Here is a 23328-nt window from a genome sequence, read left to right as displayed (position 1 = left end):
GATTATTTCAATCCATTTGAGTATTTTTGGTCAGCATTCACGATTTTTTTCAAGAAAGCCCCGAATTAGGTTAGTTAGAGTATGGTGTTTTGGTGAATAAATACTCATTAGGGACACTGTGATATCCGGCATGTCTCACACTTGTCCATCTTGTATCAGAAATGTCCTACTTGTCCCACATTTCTCCTAGTTATCCATCACTTGTCAGGCAAAACTAATCAGCTGTGGGGTTCAAATTTTTTGTCAGCCGGTTCCACACAAATGTCGTATTTTCAGCCGGTTCTGTTACAAAAAGTCATGTTTTTTTCAGTAATGCTAACCGGTTCGCTGATCTCATGCAATTCCGCGAGACGGTTCCATAAAACCGGTGCGAACCGCCTGAATCTCACTACTGCAGCTAACCCGGCGCGGCGGTGTGGCTCAACGGGCTAAGCGTTAGGAATACGCTCGCCACCGCACTTCTAACTACTCTGCGTGGGTTCGCAGGTTCGAATCCCATGCAGGGATGGTTATCGAGAGGATTGCTGGACTCCTCGCCGTCGTTGGGTGGTTCACGTAACCGCTAGTCGGTTACGGCTTCCTCCACCACCAAGTCCATGCTTCCGAAAACAAACAATACAGTAAAACTAATCCCATACCCGACTTGGAATGGTAACCGGACGAGAGGCCGTGGTTCGCCATATGGATAAGCCGTCTTATCGGCTTTCCTCTCCCCCGGGATAAATATGTAAATCCTATCCTTCTTCTGATTATACCACACATGTCCTGCGCCTAGCGTACTCGTCGTGTTTGTCCCCTACTTCTCTTTCTTTTTGCACTCTTGTTCTGATAGTTCTCCTGTAGCCTAATGCTTGTTTCAAACTTGTCCCACACATGATCTGATTGTATTAGGTATGCACTAAAACCTGTCCTAGCACAACACGAATATGAAATGATACTTTTGCGCCCAGAGAAACATTGCAAATGCATGGATCCGGGGCAGATACTTGGATATCTATTCCCGTACTAAATAAAGCCGTTGTTCGACACACAATTGATGAGTTTTATCGAATTTCTCTCCATTTGGACAACTTGGGGAAAAAAAACGGCTCCATAAATCATACAACAAAGAAAGCTAATCAAGCGAAACAAGCGCTTTCAGTCAACGAAACAAATAGAAAGCTGGCGGGAACTTGGAAAATCCGTTTGCCAACGAAGCCTGACATATTGCGGTTCTTTAATCTGGGCGTCTCTTATTTCTATCCAAGTTATGGTATGTACGGTACCGGTACCGTACTACAGACAGACAGATGAGTATCAGGATTATAGAATTGAGTAACAAAAAACTTTGCAGGTTTGTCAGAGAGTACTGGAGTACGGTATCGTCTCGTCTGAAGGCAGGCAACCTTTGCCATGTAAAATAATTAGGTATTTCAGTAGCCTATTTAGGACGTTTATAGCATGAAAATCGCGGGGTTAGCATTGCTAGTCTGTAAGTTCAGATTTAATGCAACAAGAACGAAGTTTATCGCAATCTGGGTAAACCCCATTAGGCTACCTACCGGTAGTCCGTTACGGCCTCCTCCACCATCAGACCATCAAGTCCATGCTATGGAAACAAATACCACAATACAGGTAACTACGGTACGGTAACTTATCGCATACCGTACCTACGGAACCCGACATGGAATGATAACCGGACGAGAGGCCGTGGTTCCGGTTCGCCATATGGTGAAGCGGTCTTATTGACTCTCCCCCAGGATAAATATATGTAAATCCTGCTGTAATGTCTGAATGCTGGAATGTATCATACCATCCTTCAGTTCGGGATTGGAGTATTTATTTACATTCTTTATTGTTGATTTTTTAATATAATTAGGTTTTCAAAAAACTATTAAATTGGAAACTCATTGACTTAACTCACAGAACAGCAGAATATTTTGTATTTATCACTTTTCTGAGTTGAATTCTGTGCTTTCTCCGATCTGAAGACTTGAAAATGGGGGTAAGATTTTTGTATCGATCTTTTCTATATTTATTGTTTCAGCTAACTGTGCAGTTTACTCTATTCTAGTATTGTCAGACTCCTAAATCAGTACGGCACACTAAACAGATCGAGCGACATTGTCTCGTTTCAGAGAAACCCATTTTACAGATGCTCAGATACCCCTCCTTCGGGAGACGTCTGGACATTGTTGTCCCTCAATATCGGTAAAATTTATACCGTGGCATTCGAGAGTTTTTAGTAAAAAACGGCAATTTTGGTCATGTGACGGCCGCGATTAATTTAGATTATTATTGAGACAAGCATGCCGTGATCTGACGTGCTGCCAGACACCCCTCGTTTGTGAGACACATGGAGTGTTTGTTTTATTGAACCCAATGGAGGGAAATTCTTGGAATTTGGATAGTGTGCCGTACTGTAAATTCAGAAATTATGCAAATACAGGAATGTATTTTTATTGATTAAGCTATAGGCAGTACTGAAGCATAGCGTCTTCCCATTATGAGTTTCTTCTGTCTGTGGTATTTTGCAGTAATTTCTGTATTGAGATGATATTCTGAAAATCAATTGTTATACTATAAATTGAATTGTTCTCATCCAACCAATTGTTTAATATTGAGCAATGCATTTTTTATCTAATAAAAATAATAGGTGAAAATGTATATCGTCTTTCTTTCAAAATTAAATATTCTTATTTGTTATGCAGATGCTCAGGAATGCACAATTTGGTGGATGAGAATTATTCAGATCTTCTTTTATACCATTTTCATCGTGATGGAACACCCAAATACTAATTTTAAAATGCTGAATATGCTACTTAGTAATACTACTAACAGCCAGATCACAATGTTTGGGAATTTGCCAATGAGTATGCAAGAAAATCAAGTTCCGACCACTTCCTTCCTGTCTCGTCAATCTAAAAAGAGGCACCGAAAGCATCAAAAGAAAGTGACATTTGCGGAATATCACAACCAGCCTGCAACGAAAGACTCATTTGTTGGAACAGCTCCTGATGATTTAGCAGAAACATTATTTGTTGATGATTGTACTAATGTGAAATGGGATGACTCACAAATGATAGAGACAATTCCATTTGAAACTAAAAATATCTGCAATACAAGCATATCAACATGTTGTAATGTAAAGGCTCATCCTATTATTTTAAAAAAACGAGATCAGCCATATCCAGAGCCAATAAAAAATCTTCCCTTTTCACCTTCTCGATTCCTTAACCCAGACACAAATTCCTCACAAAGCGAGAAAGAGAAAGTTACCAGAGATTTGAATCTGTCATTATGTAGTCATCCTGATGACAGTGGCATAGAAACATCTGTTGAAAATGATTTGATGTTCGCAAAAGCGTTAACATCTACACCAATTTGTAAAAAATCGCGGAAACGACTTATCACCCCTCTAAAATCTGAAATTGATGCTGTATCACCTCTAAAATTTTCCCATTTATCAGAAAGTTGTTTTTCTGAAGCAAACACAACACTACTCAAGTATAATGAACATACTTCAAATGATTCTGGAAATGAGACGGTTTTCAAGACTCCAGTGATAAGGAAGTATTTAAATGAAAGTGGACCGCGAACTCCCACTCCATTTAAATGTGAAGGTAAAGCATCCGAGAAAGACATGGGAAAAACTTCTAATATTGGCACTTTTTCTCCAGAGAGGTTTAATTTATTCAATGACGATAAACCTCTTCCTATGATTGGTAAGCTCTCTCCGGAAGTAACAAAGCTTGGAACTTTGAGTCAGCGCGTTCATCCAAGATCACTAAAGAAAGCACGTAAAGCCTTACTACTGGATCAAGAATGGTCAGTTCATGAGTCTAAACCACTTGGTGTGATGGGGGTTCAGGATGACATCTCATTAGCTTCTCGATTACCTGATGTTAATAAAGTGGATCATGTAGGATTTATTCCATTTGAATCTCCAATGTCAAGAAGTAAGATAAGAGTTCGCAATTGTAGTAGCTTGGTTGATGATGGCACCGTAGTCGAATCTCAAAAATTCAAAATTGGTCGAAAGTCCTTCTATACATCACACTCTGAAATTGTATCACGGAAAGAAGAAGTTTGTAAAAAGTGGAAATCATCCATTGAATTAAATAAAAAATGGGTGGCAATTGCATGTGGTCATTCAGAAGATCAAAAATCAATGACATTGGCTGCAAAGAATTATTTGAGATACAGTGAACATAATCCAAAAACACTATCTGAAGCTGTTTTAAAAAAGAAATTTTGTCGAAGTACTTTAATGAGATAGGTGTATATTTTAGCGAAGTTCATTGAATAACGTGTGTGGTACCAGTGACAATATACGACGGGCACTGGTGTTAAATAGACATGTATGATGAAGTTTTGAGTTTACAAAAAGTTTAATAATTTTTTTGACATGTTTATGTGAAATTGAAAGATTGTTGCAAATAAATGTTTGGAATAGGATCCCACTATTACATTTTCAATGTATTCTTGTTAGATACAGTAGTTGAAACATTGAAAATGCGTCACTGGAAGTTAGAGACGATAGGCTTTCTCAGTATCAACAACTATTCACTCATCATGACCCAATTGCCAAGTTTGTGACACCTTTTTAGGTTTGTTTCAATTGCTTCGAATAAGAAGCCAGTGCTGATCTATTAACACTTTTTTATGTTGAATTATAATATATAAAATTATTTTCAAATGTTTGTGACATCATTACTTGCCATGAAAGATCATTCTTTTTTAATTTTTCTTCTGAAAAAACAGCTCTTGATGAGATGTTATTGTTGTAAATAAAAGGTAATGAACAGTTATGATAATGTATGACACATACCAAACTAAATAAAATAATGGTGAAATATTTTTATTCAATATCAACTAAAATGAAACTTCAAAACAAAAAGAGCCAAAAACAAAAGTCTTTTGATTCATGTATATCTAGTCGATACCTGCCCCGTGTTAACTTTCATTCTCATACTAGTACAGATGCGTTCACTAGCACTGGCACACTTTGGTTTTTCTAATAATTCTTGTTTGAGAATGGTTCGTGGCTCATTTAATATAAAATTTGTGGGCAACGAGCAACATAAGGTAAATATCCTGACAAGAACATATTTCTTTTCTTGATGTCCTTTACGAAAAAGCTTGCGACATGTATATGAATAATCTTCTGTTATAATGTATCTTTGTTATTATAGTGTGATTTTGTTGTACTGCATTGACCTGTAATAATTTTGTCCATTTTCTAACTCTTAACTGAATTTTTTCTAATGTATTCGCTTTTTCACTGCACTATCCTCTATATACTAAACTGCCTTCGCCTTATGACTGCCAGGTAAATTTAATCCTTTAGTGATTCATTAAACGCTGCTTGTATTTTGCATTGATTTCCTACTGCTGATGACAATATTACGGTCAAATTTTTAAAAAGTAGCAATTTTAAATTTTTCAAATAATGGAAATAGTTGAATATGTTATTCATAATATAATTCTATTCTAGACTATAATAATTCGAAATATTGTATTATTTATGGTTTCTATATTTTTTCCTAACATTTCAGTCTTGAAGTTTATATCTCAATCATAGGAATTGATTGTTGTTTTGGCTTGTGGTATATGAAACCAGTTGTTTTGCTTTGCTTATGATCTATAATTGTATTCTGGTGGGTGTAATTTCAGTAGTCGCATTTCTAATTTTTGTGGTGTATTTCTTTTAATTGTACTCTAAGTTTTGTGTATTTTTGTGATTCATGCCATGTTGTGATAAGTAGGTATATGTAATATATTTATATTTTTCATTCTTGTGAATAAAAATAAAATGCTTCAGCTTGTAAAATGTGTTCTATGTCTTACTACTAGAATGTGCAACTAGTTTTGATATTATTTAGGTTTCTAATAACCTGACACTGTCGTTGAAATTACAACAATTTTAGTTTCAAGTAAATTAACGGTTTGAAAATAAGATTTGGCATAAACATTAGCTGCAGAGTACTAAGCATTTGAATTCCTCACAGTATTTTTTTATAGAAATATAATGTAATAAACATATTTCTTGTTTGGAGTCATGAAAAGGCTTGTGTAATAGAATATGGAATTTATAGGTTTGAGTTTATCATGACAGCTTCTTTCCTCTACACCTCCACGAATAATACAAGCCCAGTGACATACATTCTTCATTAAATTTGATACCATTTCATGACTCTCAATTTTTCACAACAGCGAAAGTCAGCCAAAGGCAAAGAAAGAAAGTTGAGGAGAAAAGAGGTGAGGCCAAATTCTATTTTAAAATATGCAAAAAGAATACCCATAGCAACTAAGATTGGCTTTACTCCAAAGTTGTTGGAGCAAATTCTGATTAAAGAGGCTTGCTTGATTGAGGAAGAAGACATTTGCTCAACAAGCGTTATAGCTGTTTTGATTGTGTAACCAACCGGACGAGAGGCCGTGGTTCGCCATATGGATAAGCCGTCTTATCGACTTTCCTCTCCCACGGGATAAATATGTATATCCTAACTTATTGCCCACCTGTGAGCACAGGCTTCTTATGGTCTTTTTAAAGATGTTTTTGCAATTTTATTCCATATGATGTCATCTTGTTTTGCTCTTATTTGTAGGAGAATGAAATCACAGAACACCTTTGGAAATTGGTTGCTGAAGCAAATAAGGTAATTTATTAATGTGATTATTTACCATATCATATTTTCAGATGCAGTGATCTGTGACTATAAGTGAGACTTTGGCAAGCGCCAACTGGTATACATATGTTCTTATAGTGGCTGGAATCTTTCTGGTTTGGCATTGGGAAGTGAAATGGCAGGCATGATGTTTGAACATGATATGTAGGAAGCTAGAAATATTTGATAGTACCGATTTCGTTTTCATATTGCCCAATCAATTTATTACACCATGGGTGAAGTGGGATTTGTGATCTGCGATGCCAACCCAAGTCTAATTCTCCAATCGCTAGGCCATCTCACCATACTAATTATTGTTGTTAATTAATCATTTTGATGTACATTTCATGTTCTCATGTCGTTCATTCATGTTTTGGATGATCCTCGAATTATAGTACTTTCTTTTTAAATTACAGATTGACGATCCGTTAGCACCACTTGTTTCTTTTCAAAAATACAACAAAAATGGTTTAAACCTGACAATATCTTGCCATAAACGTGAAAGTGTGGAAGAAGATATTTTGCTTTGGGCACTTAATTTGACCAAATCCAATATGGAGTCATTGTAAGTTCATTATTTGCACATGAAGATGATATTTTTTTTCAACATAGCAATCAGGACAGATTTCTTGATCAAAAAAGAACAATCGCACATTTGTCTAACACATTACAATATATTCCAGGTTATATCAGATATGAAGTATACTTAAGTAAGCTTATTTGACACCAATATCTATTCGCGGATACCTACTAAGATGTAAATTTATATTTAGCTAGTAGGTGTGATGATAAAATTGATTTCCTTGCTATACCCTGGGACTGTTGGAAAAGGTGGATTTATCAGGAATAACTTGAATCCGATGTTGATCTGTGATTTCTTCGTCAATCCATCGGCTAAAATAATTATTTTAAATCAGCGAATGAGTAGTTTTACTTCCAACTTGATGGAATGTCAAAAATTCTTCTGTGAATATTGGTTCAATGATGTAGTGAAATGCGTGCAGTGAGACAATAAAAATTTCATAAATATAATATATTTCTGAAATGAAAATCACTCCAGTTAAACTATGTTATTTTCAGAGCATTGGATACCTGGGTTCATATTTAATATTTCTGCAACATTTTTCAAGAAATATTTTGAATACTTCATTTTTTGCTTGTTAATCATTAAGATATGAAGAGAGTGGATGGGGTTGGAAAGATCGAGATAAGCTGCAAGAAATGAAGGACGACAACGCTAGATATTTAATTGTAAAGAATGAAGATGAAAAACCTGTTGCTTTCATACATTTTCGTTTTGATCTTGACTATGGTCAACCTGTTGTTTATTGGTATGTTGCTTTTTTTTATACAACCACTGCACCTATTTTTATTCAAAAGCACATTTAAGAATATGGAACTGGTATCAAATTAGTTTTCCTTTTAATGATGTGATATGTCTACTATTTGCAGTTATGAAATCCAGTTGGAATCAGAAGTTCGTAATAAAGGTCTTGGATTTTTCTTGATGCAGATTTTACAACTATTTGCCATCAAGTAAGTCGCACGATGTTTCCACAATTTTCTGTTTTCATTTCAAACAATAATTTATTGCATTTCGAGTGATTTAAGTCTATGGTGCATGTCTGGGACAAATCCACATTATGAGTGGAGGAACATAAATCTATGAACTAATTTACATGAAGGTGGAATCACGCATTAAATTGTTGTATTCGTGATTGGTTCATGTAATCTCACTCTGATTTTGTTCAGGGCAAAATGTAGACAAGAAAGAGTCAAATTTTTTGGCTTGGATATGAAATTAAAATGCAATGAATGTGAACAATAATTATTCATCATGATTATTTTTATAACCAAAACTGTACGAAATACAGACAATTAAACTTAGTGTAAATCTTAAATATTATATAATTTGAAAAATAAATTTTGGTCTGCCGTAGTTTGTGTACCAGGTTAGGCCACAGTTTTATTCCGATTTTTCTTATTTTAGTTCTATTACGAGTCCGGGGACTGTCTGTGTTAGCCAAGTGAATATACCCCCCCTCCCCCGCCCATAGTTGAGGTGTACACACAATTTGATGTAAAGTAGGAGAATTTAAATTAGTTACCTCCATATTGGTACACACACTTCTGGAGCGCCAAAATTTTAACATTACATCATTGTATAAATTACATAAAAGCATACACCTACATTTCTTGATATAAAATGACTTTATTTTATGAAAGACAAATTATCTTTCGTATTATTATTATAGGAACAGTTTATTCAAGGTTTCTGCAACAATACTTAGAATCAATGATAAATCGATGGACTTTTTCATGAGAAAACTGAAGTGGGTGGTCTTTACTCATATATCTTTATAAAATAGTTCATCAAATAATTCATTTGTAATGTTGATAATGGGGCCGTGGAGTTGAGATCACATTAAATTGACCCAAACTTTCAAAAAGAAAGAAATGGTATTTCATATATGCTGGTTTTCAAGCTCCAAATTTGGATTTCTTTGTTCTGGAACTGCAGTTTGAAGGTAAAATTTATGTCGAAATTCCTCAAACTCCACAGTCATAGTTAAGACAAATACAAAGTTATCATTTACGTTTTTCAGTCAGCATGATTCTTTTTAGTGCAGTTGAAGATTCATCTGACTAACAATTCAAGAGGTTAATAAAATATGTGTCAGCGCACATACTCTGAGACAGGGTTTCCCAAACTTTTTGGGCCGCGGAGGCCCCTGTGAATCTTAGCTTTGACGGATTCCCAATCTTACAACACAAATGACATCAATGTATTGGATGAGGTTGCTTTTCAATGCACAATTTATCAATTCTCGAAGCAATTTGTGACAAAAAAACTCGTAGGTCCAACTCTACGGCAAGTCTCCACCGTAGTCTATATTTTGTCATCATATTGGTAGGAACTGGAAATGCTGCCTCACACGTGTAGGTCGTTGCAAAGGCGATAAAATTTTAATTGCCTTTTCTGACTTTGCGTGTTGACCTAAAATATCCATAGCTCTGATCCGCTGACCTCTATATGATATTTAATATTCAGAATATAAGATACCTTGCACGCAAAATACATATATATTTGAAGAGCACTTTTAACACAAAAATTTTTATATCTTCAACCAACCACTTGTAGATTTACTGAAGATGAAACCAGTCCAGATGATGAATGCTATATGATAGTGTCGAAACTGGCAAGAGTAAAGACATAGATTGTCTTTGTGCATAAACGACATTGTATGATTTTGGAATCTAATATGTTATGTTGAATTAGAGTGACGATTCTCTATCCATTAATTCTGAATATGTGCTACATTTCTCCAGGAATAAGCCGAAAAGATGATTGTTTGGACTATTTTCCTTATTTTGTTCACTGCCTTTATTTACTGATGCTAATGCTATTTTGTGCTAAATGTGAATATTTCCTTAATAAAAAAATGAAACCATAGTAAAATATAAGTAGGGTCAGTTGGCAATGCTGAGAAATGAGGAGCTTTCCTTGAAAGAATGCCTGTGCTCTTGGGAGAATTTCTTTATCTTTTGGATAGTGGATATGCATTAGTGACGAGGATTAACTTCCATTTTACTCTTGGTATAAAAGTGTATTTGTAGCTTTGGCTGCAGTCTTCATCTATTTTTTTTTATTCCTGGGGACCGGTCGCAGTTTGCCAGAACTCATTCTATGACAGCACTCTCAAAATTGATTGCATCCCATAAGATAATTCAAACATATCAGATACGTTACATCTGATATTATCATTGTTAGCATTAATTATCAATTTTATTATAAAAATAACACAGATGGAAGAAAGAACATAGATATTGGTAATTTTTTGCACATGAAATAATATATACACAATGAAAGTGCAAGATAACAGTGATGAGCTCAGAATTCATTAGTTTGTCTTCAATTAGGAAGCTTCATCTGGCTTTGCACCTGAAGGTAATTATTACATGATCATCAAAATACTGAATTCTTAAAATTAAAACATAATTCCATCTCTATTGTACAAACAACATAGGAATTGTATCTGAGCATTTCATATGATATATTCTAAGTCAATCAGTAATGCTAATATTTGGCCAAGTTTCACAAATGCTGAAAGCAGAATGTAAACACTCTACTTCTATGGCACAGAAAACATTCAACAAATACTATCTTCAAAGTGCAAATTTTTATTGAAAGTTAAAAAAATATACACAAAAAGTATCTACATGTCTTTTTGTGAAACATTGTCAGTTTCCTTTCTAGTCTGTTCTAATGAACTCTTGACAGCCTCTACTGCAGGACCCCCCTCCGGTTTTGTGAGATCTTTACTCGATCTCCGACTTGATGCTTTACTACCACTTGGGGATGGTTTGGGACTTCCCCCCACTTCATTGTTTTGAGCTCCCACATCGCTCTCATGCTTGGCAGAGCCTTGAGTCGAGCTTCTATTGGAAGATTTACTATTAGGTCGAGAACCTGGTTTTGAATCCTCTCTACTTGTGGATGATACACTTTTTGAGGACCCAGGCCTTGACCCCTCTTTTGGCATATCAGTGCTATGAGGGTCAGCTGCCGCGGCCCCAGTTTCAGAACCAGCTCTAGACTCCCGGCCTGATTTAGGGGTTTCAGTTTCATCATTATTTGTGGCAGGAATATCAGATTGATCATGTTTTTCCTGTGCATTATTTTCCGATGCTGGAGCATCTGCATTATCTCCCTCCTTGATGGAGGGTTGGGGACTAGAACTATCTTTCCTGTCACTATCTAAACCTGACTCGCCTGTTTAAAAATTTAGTTGTATATGCAGAAGTATAACATCAGAAAGGTCCGTTGTTTTCATCGAAGTATTGTAGTTTGCATGGTTTTCCATCAGAGTTTGTTCCATAGTGTTAGTTGATGTTAATTGCAGCAGGCAAAAGTAAAAAACAAAGCAGTTAGAAACATCAAGTGGCCATTCATTCAAAATACAAGGCAAGTTAGAAGGTTAATGCTTTCCACGAAAATTAGTCGTAAATGTGACATAGGACAGCTCAAGGAATAATAATAAATTTGTCTGGTAAGGATGCAATATGCTACTGAGTATGAGAAAGTACACCATGGTACATAAGACGGAAGTTAGACTTATTTCAGCAGCTTTTGGAATAACAATAGTTTTTTTCCATGAAAGCAACTGTAGCTATTTGTTATAAACTGTTTGATGCTTCGGTGCATCATACAGCAATATAAACCATCAATAAATTAGTCACACAGGTAGGATAACGTTGTTAATGCAAGAACACCACAACACGACAGCCAACACTTATTCACACCAAGAGCCATCATCATACCGTCATCACCCTCTTCCCCTGTATTATCATCAGTTGGCTCAGCATCACCAGCTGGCTCAGCTGTCTCTTCTGTAGCTTCAGCAGGATTAGGGGCTTCTAATTTTAGGTATAATAAAAATTAGGATGCTAGGAGCAGTATTGGGCATGTATGTAGTTTATCACGCTCCATTAGAATGTCGAAGAAATATTGTGTAAAGCCAAATCCCATAAATGTCATAATTTTATTGTATAAAATGATGGAAAAATAATTTTAGAAATGGGTCTGAATAATTGGCATGCTTTTGTCACCAACTTTATGCGCTCAACGGACTATTAAGCAAGCTACAACAGCGAAATTTTAATCAAAATTTGAAATGCGGATAAAACCAAATAATACTTCGATTTGTATCTTAAATTTATCTTGGACATTTAGTTACCGGTACCACTCTTTGTACTCTGGCACAATTCACACTCAAATTCATGGCTTTCCAAATCAAGCTTTTTTCAAAATAAATTTGAATTATGGAAAGTACCTTCAGCAGGTTTAGTTTCAGTTTCTCCTTCTGGTTTATTTTCAGCATCTTCTTTATCTGGTTGATCAACAGTTTCCTCTTTTTCAGCTGTTTCTTCAGTTGGTTCAGGAGCTGAGCGATGCACAAATACAGTTTATGATAAGGACTAAATAATGAGATCGGGAGTGCATTGATACCGTGATAATTATAAAACTACGTTAATCTATTTTGTGAAATCTTTAATTTGATAGATATGGATTTAAGCCTGCATCGAAAAACATTGATTTCATGCGAGAGAGTAATTAAACTTTGATGAAAGACACAAGATAATGGAACCTAAAATTTTCAATACCAGGTATTGGAGCATACAAAGATGATGTTTACGCTATAAATAGATTATTGCAAAATTAACATTCATTTCCTGATTTTAATAAATAATCAAGAGTATATACTTCTACTACATGTGCCCATACATAATCATTGTAGAAAATTTCCACCCAAACAGCATATTGAAGTACATCAACCCAAACAATCGAAGGAAAAAAACAAATGAGGTAAAAGTAGCAAGAGCATTAACAAAATAGAAAGCAAGCAATTCTATTGAGATCACTTACCTACACTATTTTCTAGCAGGCAATATTATTTATTATTTTCTATTCTAGATTCGACAACTGAAATTGTCTGTTTGTAATTGATTCATGCGAAAAAAATAAATAGAGTTAGTTATTTGAATCATATAAATTATATCATTGGGGTTTAAATTTGGATGGTTTTGTCAGAATTTTTCTACAAGAAATTTCCAGAGCAACAAAAAGTTTTATATGGGCTTATCAAGGAAGGGCGACAGTTATAAGATGGCATGCATATTATTCAGACTACTTTATAGATTTTTGATTAGAAAACGAAATCACTTAAAAGTTGAAACAGTTACCGGTATGTTTTTTTTCAAAGCAAAATTCCAAATATATCACTCTTGCAGAGTACATAACTAATGTGAGGTTTTACATTCTATTTAGGAAAAATCAATTATAACAATCCAAATGTTGAGCATAACTATCTAATATTTCACTACTTTATTTAATTAATTATCGAATCAATTAACATAAACAAGAAACATAACACTGGATTAGTTTTTGTTGTCAATGTCAATTTATTAAATATTTCACACAACATTGTTTGGAACAGATATTACTTGTTTGTTAGTGGATCTCAATAAAAAGGAAAGGAAATCCCACACTCACAAGTCATACCATCCTCTGTCACACTTTCATCACCCTCCACAATAACACTTTCACTCTCTTTCACTGTACCGTCCCAGTTGAATTCCATATCTCCGAAGATGAATTTGATTCGCTCGCTTGCACTTTCTTGTGTCGATGGTGAATGAATTGCATTTTCCATGATGGATTTTGCAAATAAAGCCCTGAATAAATAGATATTACTTAGTGAAATCAAGATAAGAGACTATCAGCCAATGAGATGATGATGAGATATCATTTTTATCCCGGATAAGAATAATCCCGATAAAACTGCCTAATCACCATGGCCTCTCGTCCAGTTAGCAGTCCATGTGAGGTATGGAATTAGCCAGTTATTCACATAATTTCCATCCCTACAGGATTTGAACCTGCGACCCATGCAGGGTAATCAGAGGTTCAACTACTTAGCATCATTGGCCACTCACCACATCTTAGGGTACTCCCGTAATCTGTGTACCAGGTTAGGGTTAGGGCATAATTTTATTCAGATTTTTCTTATTTAAGTTCTGTTACGAGTTCGGCGACTGTCTGTGTTATCCAAGTAAATATACCCCCTGCCCATAGCTTCCATTACCTCTACACAACTTGATGTAAAATAGGCGAACAAAATTAGTTATGTCCATATTGGTACACATACTTCTGGAGCCCAGAGCGCACATCTTTGAAATAATGTAGGGGCATAATAATGAACAGACAGGTACTTAAATTTTACCGTAACGATTCTGGAGCTGTTTCCTTAGCTTGATCAGGATCTGCTGGTCCCATCATATTTCGTAATTTAGTTACAGCATCTTCCGCAGACAATACCATCATCAATGTTGGACCGCTAGTCATATGGTCAATTAACCCATCATAAAACTCTGCTCCTTCCTATAAATGACCATATTTTTTCTTTTAGGTTTGTATCCAAAAAATAAAAACACTGATAAAGCACGAGAAAATTTTCATATACTATACTATATTTTAGATACCTAATAAACAGAATTTAGATAGTGTCTTTCTCAGAAATATTATTATGAGCGCTATACTATTTTTGGTATATTTTTTAATACCTAAAGTACTCTCAACTGTATTGGATGGAAATTATGGTATATAAATGGTAAAAAATACCATTCAAAGATTACTGTAAATTGCAGAAAATTAGGAAGCATGGCTATAAACGAAAAACATAGAATTTACTATAAATAGCAATCCTAAAAAACGATGAAATGACAATCGACAGAAATTGTATTCTTACTTTTGATTTATATATTTCGTTTGCAATCTCTTTTGACAAATTCATGTCTTTTTGGCATGAAATCATGAATCCAGCTTCCTTCAATTTCTCCATTATGGCATCTGATGACAATGTTAATGAAATGAGAAGTAAAAATAATACTAATCATACTATTTAGAACATATCAACACCTCCATCGGCACAAATCAAGTAAAAGTTTTTTGATATTTCAAGTCCTCAAATCTAGATTAGAGAAGATACGGCCGATAGCTTTTATTAAGCCCTATGCTGACCGTTGTGCATTAGGTGTTATCGTTCACCATTATGGTTATGGTGACCTTCATGATCCTACAATATACAGAAAAATCATAGCATATACTAAATTGACCACATAATAGTAACATCATTTCAGACTACATGCCTCTTTTATCCATGGCATCAGGTTTAATTACTGCAAGAGTTTGTTGAACATTGAATATATTTTTCAACTCGTCTTCTGCTGTTTCTATACTGTCACTACCATGCAACATATTCACTGGCGCTTCTTCCACATGGAACTGTGCTCTATAAAATAATATGAAGTATAAGTGTTCTTTTAATTGAGAGAAAGAAATTTTGTTCATTTTTGAAATAAAAAATGAAAGCCTTCATTACAACAGTTATATTGTGATATTGACTTTACCTCAAGCTATCAGGTTGTTGTTCAATGGCTTCTTCGACTATCTTTGGACCAAGCATATCTCTCCATTTACTAATAGCATCTGAGTGAGCAAGACAGAGTGCGAGTACTGGACCACTGGATAAAATAAATAAAGCAGTGTTCGAAAGGGCCATTTGTAAATGAATTTGTAAAATAGTAGTGAGTGATTTATTTAGTTGATAACATATTGAAGGATTCATAGAAAAATTACTCATTCCAAGAGTGGTAAACAATTGGCTATTTGAAGCTCTTGTTATTAATTTTATCCTGTTGGATAAAAAGGTTATATATAATATGGTTATCAAAATGCATAGACTGGAGCAATGGCGTGAATTCGAGCAATCCCCACGGATAATTATTGCTACGAACATGTAGAGATTAATCAGGGTATTAACTATATTTATCCCAAATATGATGTTTGTTATGAAAATTCTAATATTGGCACTTGGCAGTCTTATGAAAGTTACAGCAGAATGCAATAAAGATGACTTTTAAAAAGAAGTATTAGGATACCTTGTCATCTGCTGTACAAGACCCTCAAAATAATCTTTATCTTCATGATCTTTATAAAAAGCTTTGGCCTGTTCTTCTGTAAGTTGCATTTCTTTCAGCATTGATATTTCGAATCCTGCTTCTTTAATCTTCTCCATAATTGCATCTGTTGAAAATATGAGCAATCAGTAAAAGATCACATCCATTTTCTAGTCTTTATGTCGTTCAAGCATGGTGCATGAATAGCCTAATTATGCAGAACAACCCTTCAGAAGTATCTTATTGATAATGTATTTTTTCACTTCAGATATTTTGGCTAACTTGCTATGCTTCGATATGCTATCTTTGACTACAATGACTTTTTCATACTTGTCCTGAGAATATGATAAATACAATTTTCAAGAATGCGACATAAGAGAATGTTTCTGATACTTGACACTGTCCTTTCTTCATTTGTTCAACTCTATAGTTGACAATGATATGGGTGTCTTTTACCGTCATTTTGACTTATCAAAATCACACCTTTATGTTTCTTCAATGCATCAGGTCTTATGATTGCCAGCGTTCTCTGTAACTGCTTTCTTCCTCGTGATGATTTTCTGCTACGTGCAGATGCTTTGCTTCTTGCGCTTGGAGCAGCGGATGCAGCACGATAAGTCGGTGGTTCAAAGTCAGGGAAGAAAAATCCAAGTTCTCTAGCAGCTTCTTCTTGTGAACTAGAACCGTGCAAAGCATTTGCTTTTGCATCAGTGCCATAAATTGCTCGAAGACTGAAAAATGAAACAATGACATTCAGAACAAGAAAGCAAAGAACAAATACGCACATAAATCTTTAAATATGAATGTAATGCTTGATTTTGGAATGCAGTTCACTTTATGTAAACCTGAAGATACTATGCCTGATCACGAGGTCACCACTCACCAACTTGAAGGAATGAATAACTGAATATTTGAAAGAGATTGAAAACCGGAACCAAAAAGTGAAATAATTTTTTGTCTCAGTATGGAAAACAAGATAGATAAATGCACTTTGTGAAAAAACATGAAAAGAATAAGAGCATTTTATACATTGCTAGTCTTCTTAGTGGTATACTAATGTCTATAGGCAGTGGTATATCTCCGTAAAATGGCGCAAGTTTAAAAATGCAGCCCTTTGATAGTTGACTGACAATTTTTACAGACTGTTGTTGAATTGAGATAATCGTACATTATTATTTGAGTAAAAATAAGTGATCAAGTTATTTCCAGGAAATAATTTACGATTTGAACTTTTTGCCCTTTTTACACCCCTCCCCAAACGATTGCACGAGCCTTGACTGCCACACTCTAGATGCGCCACTGTCTGTAGGTGGAACAAAGTATGAATTGGCCTTTTTAATCACTTCCAAATGCATTTCCCATAAATGAAGTAAATATGCCTGAATTATACTAGAGACTGAAATTATACAAACACAAGCAAACGACAGTGATGATATGGTGTTCAAACAATTTTCATTTTTGGTTCAAAGATGATCTAATTAGACGATTCAGTTATAAAACAGACCACCCCACTAATCCAGTTACAAGGATGGGCCAGATATGGAATTATCTTACCAGGCAATGATTTTAATTTCATGGACATATATGAAGTGACAAAATTTACCAATCAGAAATTTCGTTTGCAATAGCCAAACATACTGGAATGCTGAAAAACTAAAAACATACCTGTCTGGATTTTCCTCTTTTGCAACTGCAGCATCAAACGGTCCAATAATATCCCTCCATTGTTCGACCACTCCCTCTCCTGATCCACTCTTTGTTAAGACAAGAACACGACACGGCCCACTAACTACATAGGATATCAAGTCATCGAAATATTCCTGAAATGAAATAAAATTATATAGACAAACAAATAGAAAATCAAAGTACAATTTCCAAATATGGATACAATTCTAAATTAAATATCTTGCCCAATAAGTAATGATTTGATAAACAATATTTGAGTCACTGACGAGTGATATATTATATTTTAGAGGAACACGATATTTCTGCATGCATAGATAAACAAGCATGGGTGGATACATCAGAAAATATGATTATACTTTGGATCATGCACAAAGTGATTCTTGAATAACGGTTCAACTTTGAGAAATTTACTTTTCAGTTCATCAGATAAATATATTATTAGGATTGAAAAATATTGTCATTACCTCGTCAGCCTTATTTTGATAGAATGCTTTTGCTTCATCTTCTGTCATTACTTTTTCTTCATTTGCTAAAACTTCTATACCAGCTAAATTGATCTGCGAGAATGTAACAGGTTATGTTAAAATTCCAATTATGCTCATGAACCATTACAAAAATATGATTTTCCAGTTTACCTTTTCTATTATTTCATCAACTTGTCCATTTGCTACGACATCAGGCTTGATAAGAGCAACTGTGATCTGCTTTCGAACTGAAATAAAATCACACAAAAAATAATTACTTTCATGAAACTACTTTACTGTTATTCAAATTTTCGAAACAAATGCATATTAATAGCTACAACGGTGGAATATTGAGAGATTGAGACTGACAAAAACTTAATTAGGATAAGATTAGATTATCTTAACATATTCCGGGGTAGAGAAAACTCGATGAGACGAATTAATCACATGGCAAACCTCGGCCTTTCATCTGCTTACCAATGCATATTAGGTATGGTAATTGTTAACCAGTTATTAGTTTCCAATGTATGGTCTTGATGGTGGAAGAAGCTGCAACCAACCAGCGAATACATAAACCACCCAACAACAACTAGGAGTCCTTCTTCCATACACCAACTATACTAGCAGTTCCCATATAGTATAATAGAAATCAGGATTAAACCAACCGACAACTTCTCCTTCCTCTTCACTCTCTTTATCCTCTTCATCTTCAACTTCTTCTGGTTCATGAATATCCTTGATCTAAATGTCAAACATAGTTTTAAAAAAAAGTCACTTCAAGAAGCAGAATTGCGACTGATTCGTGAATTACTTATCGTATTCAGAGAAGTCTCAAAATAGTTATTAAAATAAAGCTGATTAAATTAAAACAAATGTCAATTTTCGATGGGTAAGGGACAAGACCTGTTCACATACAACGTGAAGTAAAGGGGATCAAATTGAGCAAAAGAGTGAATGTTAGGTGATAAACCTAACTTTAGTAGATTTATAGTTTTTAATGAAAACATAAATATAAAAGCAACATTTAGGGTGGAGTGGGGTATATGGAGTTAATTGAGTAGATTGTATATAAATCTCGCTAATGTTTTTGTATGTTGAATGAATGATTTGTCCTTTGTAGTAACTAGATTTCATATTTATCCTATTGTCCATTTGTATATTTAAAAGTTTTTTTGCACTTTAGTATCCCAGGGATATTACGGCCCAGGAAAAACTTTATTATGACTCATTGTCTTTTTGTTTTACTGATGTTTGAAAAATTGAGTCTACTGGAGAGTTACCACGTTGTAAATTGAGTATATGGCCTTTTCCGCTGCAATAACACAGGATTATAAAGTCCTGTGTAACTATTTTACCTGATAAATTGGCCCTAACACTTTTTTGTAGCCGGTAGCGTGTGGATTTTTCAGTAAAGGATACTATTTTTATATATAAATCCATAATTGGCAATCGAAGGATTTTGAGCAAGCGACTCAATTTCTGTAAATGGAGAGTTAGTAGATCGATAGATTAAATTTTAATTTTCAATAGTAAAAAATGAGAGCTGGCAGTTCAGAGTCAGAATTAGATTTGGCTTTACTTGACGACAAAGCAGAATATGAAACAGAATCCGAGGAAAGTAAGCTCACATATTCCAGCTGATTTTAACAGAAAAGAATAGGAGAAAATAAAAGAAGTCAAGACATTCCTTGGTCATGTCCTCACCGATGTGTATATAATAAACTTTGTACAATACCAGTCCATGGAATAGCCCAGACGATTAGGTAGTTTTTGCTTTACTCTAAAATGGAGACATGGGAAGCATATCTATTAGGGAAGTTGTTTCCATTGAAGAAGAAGTTAACTAGCACTTGAACTGAATATCCATTTGTAATAAGGTAAGTAAATCATGAGTTTAATAATAATTACCGTAATAAGTTTATGGTAACCATATTTGTGATCAATCGTTTCGAATTTTAATGTGGTGATATATAACTTTGTTTCAAAGTTTTTAGAAACAGTTTTTAATCGCACCCTTTTAGCTTTAATTTTACTGGTGGATGTCAATATACTCAATTATTCTAAAAAAAATCAGGTAAATTGAATATACAGACTTTCGAAAAAGAATTTACTTTTTATGACGACTTAAATACATTGAATAGAATGTTACAATAAAACCATAATTCCAGAAAGAAATTTTTTCTTCGCTCACATTTTACACCAAAAACGACTCAAATAACCCCTTACTCAATTTTAGTGTCTTGAGTCTACAGCCATGATTTTTGCTTCAGAAATGGTTCACGGTTAAAAAAGGTCGGGAAACGCTACTCTATTCAGACAAGGCTAAAAATGACCAAGTAAACTGGTCTGAACCATTATGATTCTTACTCGAGCTCAAGATTATAATAATAGCAAATGTTATTATAAATTGTGTGCACAAAGTTATTGAGTAGCAGAAACAAGTTGATTTGAATAATTGAACTACAGGTTTCCATTACTTACTAATGTACTACAAAATCATAGAATCAAAAAACCATAGTTAAATGTGATTCACGGATCAGGTATAGTCATGTATGATCGTTTAATCACTCTACAGATTAGTCTGAATAATAAAATCACTCACAACTTTTCTCTCAGCCTGCCCTTCTAATACTTTATGTTCCAGTTTCAATGTTTCAACAATAGTTTCTTGCAGTAAAGGCGCATTACACCCTCTGACATAACCAACCAATTGACCATGCTGAAAAATAATTTAGCAAAAATAAATGTGCAATTTCTTGTATTTAAAGTTATACTATCAGAACCAGAAATGAGAATGGAAGATCATGTGAAATTTTTAAAATAATCAAATCTGATTACATTAAATATTAAAACATGAAAAAATTGTACACTCACTCCATAGAATAAAAACATAGGCTCACACTTCCCTCTGTATGATTCCAATGCAGGAATAGAATCTGCCTCTGCCTGAACACAACAATTTCGAAGCATTATTAATAAACAATTATGGATAAGAAAGTTAAATTTGGATAAACTGATTAGACATTAGATAATTGCTGATAAAATCACTTACTGTTGCAAATTTTAAATGATCATCACCCATTTCATTTTTGATTCTTTTTAACATTCCTATGATTGCTTTGCATGGTCCACACCATTTTTGATGAACATCCACAACTGAAAAATTGTTATGAAAAATGAATTTTACAAAGCAAATATAAGGCTAAATGCCCCATATAGATATGTAAGCATGTTGCAAAACACCGAATAAAATTTAGACAAAGAATATAAAGAATCCATCTCAACATTTGTGTAATGTTTTATAATTTGTAAAAAAACATAAATTGGGTATATTTGTGGTGACTTCTACTTCTACTTTAGATAAATTTTGTAAAGAAAGTAATAAATTTCAATTGAGACGTATGAGGAATGAAAACATCCAACAAAGCAACCTCTCATTACCCTTAGTGAGTTCACAGGTTTAAATCCTGTTGAGGATAATCTACCGCTCACATAGGGTGTTTCATGTAACCGATGGTCAGTTACGACTTCTCTACCATCAAGTTTATGCATCTTGAACAAATAATTGGCCAACTGTTTCCATACCTGACATGGAATAGTAAACATAAAACTGTGGTTCGCCATATGATTAAGCTGTCTTATCTCCTTCCCTCTCCCTCGGGATAAATATGTAAATCCTATCTCAATACAGTCATATGCTAACTCTATATAGAACAGATGCAAGCTGCATCAGACTATTAATCTTGTTTTTATGAAATGCTGAATTTATTCAATTCAATAATAAATACAGTCAAGTTGATTGATTGATTAACCTACCATAAAGATTCTCTTTGGTCATTGCGTCTTCCCATAGTTGAGGTGTGTTCAATATTTCCTAAAAATATCAACATATATCAGTACATAGCTAAGCACTGTCACACTGTACCTGCCTACGACTATCATTCCCTGACTAATGTACTGATTTATGATCATAATATAGGTATTGTTGTCAATTCAGATGGCAATATGTACAGTACTAACTCAATAATCAGTTTAAGCCCCCGGACTACAATACATTGAATACAAGGTAAAATACCCGGTATACAGACTTTTCGGCGTATGATTACTGAACGACGTAAGTACTTCTATTGGGGGTGGCACAACCATTTTTGCATATGTTATTCCTTACCCCCACCTGGCTCAGCCATCCAAAGATTATGTCACTACAACGTCACAATCACATCAAAGAGCTTGCCAAAGTATTGCTATGATCGCCCGAAATGGCATCTTTGCCAACGATAACGAACTCACTTATGCCAGTGATCTTTCTCATATCGAGGCCGTTTCGACAAGGAAACAAGAGAAATAAATTGCTCAATTTTAGGTAATTGTCTGCGCGTCTTGGATGACAGTCAGTATAGTCGTTTGGAGGGCTTTATTAACTTACTGTGATGTCATAGTGACATAATATTTACATTGCGTAGTCAGTTGGAGGATAGGAATACCATATGCAAAAATGGATGTGCCACGCCAACTAAAAGTACTTACGTCGTGTTTGGAACATGGCCCGACTTTTCACCCTGCGAACTTTTCCGACTACAAGACTTCTGAGTTACGATTTTGTTTTACATTACTTTTGGGAGTTGTTCAAAAACAATATTATATAAATAAATGTAAGTTAGATTTAGGATAGGATTTTACCTACTTATCCCAGGGTAGAGGAAAGCTGAAATTGAAAACTGGAATTCGAATTCATAGCACTAACCGTTATATATGTCACTTAGTAATTGGGGAATCTGACGAATGAAACGTCGTCGAAGTATAATTTAAAATTTGAATATCACAACCGGTAGACCACAGTCTTTGTGTGAACGATAGAATATATTTTACCTGCAATATAACTTCTTTCCTTTTCGCCATTTCAAATAACCTGTATGAAGTTTCTTTCTAACGTTGAATATAAAATGGACTCACAAAACAACAGAATCATATACGGTACCGGTACCTCTGTGAAGCTAGTTATGGCTACT

The 23328-nt window shown here is 34.5% G+C and overlaps 2 protein-coding genes across 10 annotated transcripts; one reads left to right on the top strand and one right to left on the bottom strand.

The window, feature by feature from the left end:
* Nucleotides 1–1793: 1793 nt before the first annotated feature.
* LOC120329326 (N-alpha-acetyltransferase 40-like) lies at nucleotides 1794–10112 on the top strand. Of its 2 annotated transcripts, XM_078118336.1 has the most exons (8): nucleotides 1794–1984; nucleotides 6196–6240; nucleotides 6591–6641; nucleotides 7067–7215; nucleotides 7823–7981; nucleotides 8103–8186; nucleotides 8906–8983; nucleotides 9793–10112. In XM_078118336.1, the coding sequence occupies exons 1-8, from the start codon at nucleotides 1979–1981 to the stop codon at nucleotides 9866–9868; spliced, it is 648 nt and encodes a 215-aa protein (XP_077974462.1). In that variant the 5' UTR covers nucleotides 1794–1978; the 3' UTR covers nucleotides 9869–10112. The 2 variants fall into 2 exon arrangements, with proteins under 2 accessions (XP_077974462.1, XP_039251858.2); XM_039395924.2 differs by lacking the exons at nucleotides 6196–6240; nucleotides 6591–6641; nucleotides 7067–7215; ... (2 more) ...; nucleotides 8906–8983; nucleotides 9793–10112 and adding an exon at nucleotides 2691–5812 and having other exon boundaries at nucleotides 1828–1984.
* LOC120329321 (thioredoxin domain-containing protein 3 homolog) lies at nucleotides 10094–23328 on the bottom strand. 8 transcript variants are annotated; one of them, XM_039395916.2, is made up of 19 exons: nucleotides 23189–23328; nucleotides 22136–22193; nucleotides 21372–21475; nucleotides 21194–21265; nucleotides 20922–21038; nucleotides 18985–19060; nucleotides 18491–18567; nucleotides 18320–18412; nucleotides 17835–17989; nucleotides 16653–16900; nucleotides 16152–16296; nucleotides 15621–15734; nucleotides 15360–15502; nucleotides 14960–15060; nucleotides 14435–14592; nucleotides 13705–13886; nucleotides 12485–12595; nucleotides 11973–12068; nucleotides 10094–10593 (listed from the first exon to the last, which is right to left on the bottom strand). In XM_039395916.2, exons 1-19 carry the CDS (start codon nucleotides 23216–23218, stop codon nucleotides 10568–10570), a joined length of 2106 nt encoding a protein of 701 aa, XP_039251850.2. In that variant the 5' UTR covers nucleotides 23219–23328; the 3' UTR covers nucleotides 10094–10567. The 8 variants fall into 8 exon arrangements, with proteins under 8 accessions (XP_039251850.2, XP_077974460.1, XP_077974461.1 ...); XM_078118334.1 differs by having other exon boundaries at nucleotides 13714–13886; XM_078118335.1 differs by having other exon boundaries at nucleotides 13774–13886.

This window comes from Styela clava, chromosome 12 (assembly GCF_964204865.1).
Source record: "Styela clava chromosome 12, kaStyClav1.hap1.2, whole genome shotgun sequence".
NCBI classification, from domain to species: Eukaryota; Metazoa; Chordata; class Ascidiacea; order Stolidobranchia; family Styelidae; genus Styela; species Styela clava.
This window is presented reverse-complemented; position numbering and strand designations above follow the sequence as displayed.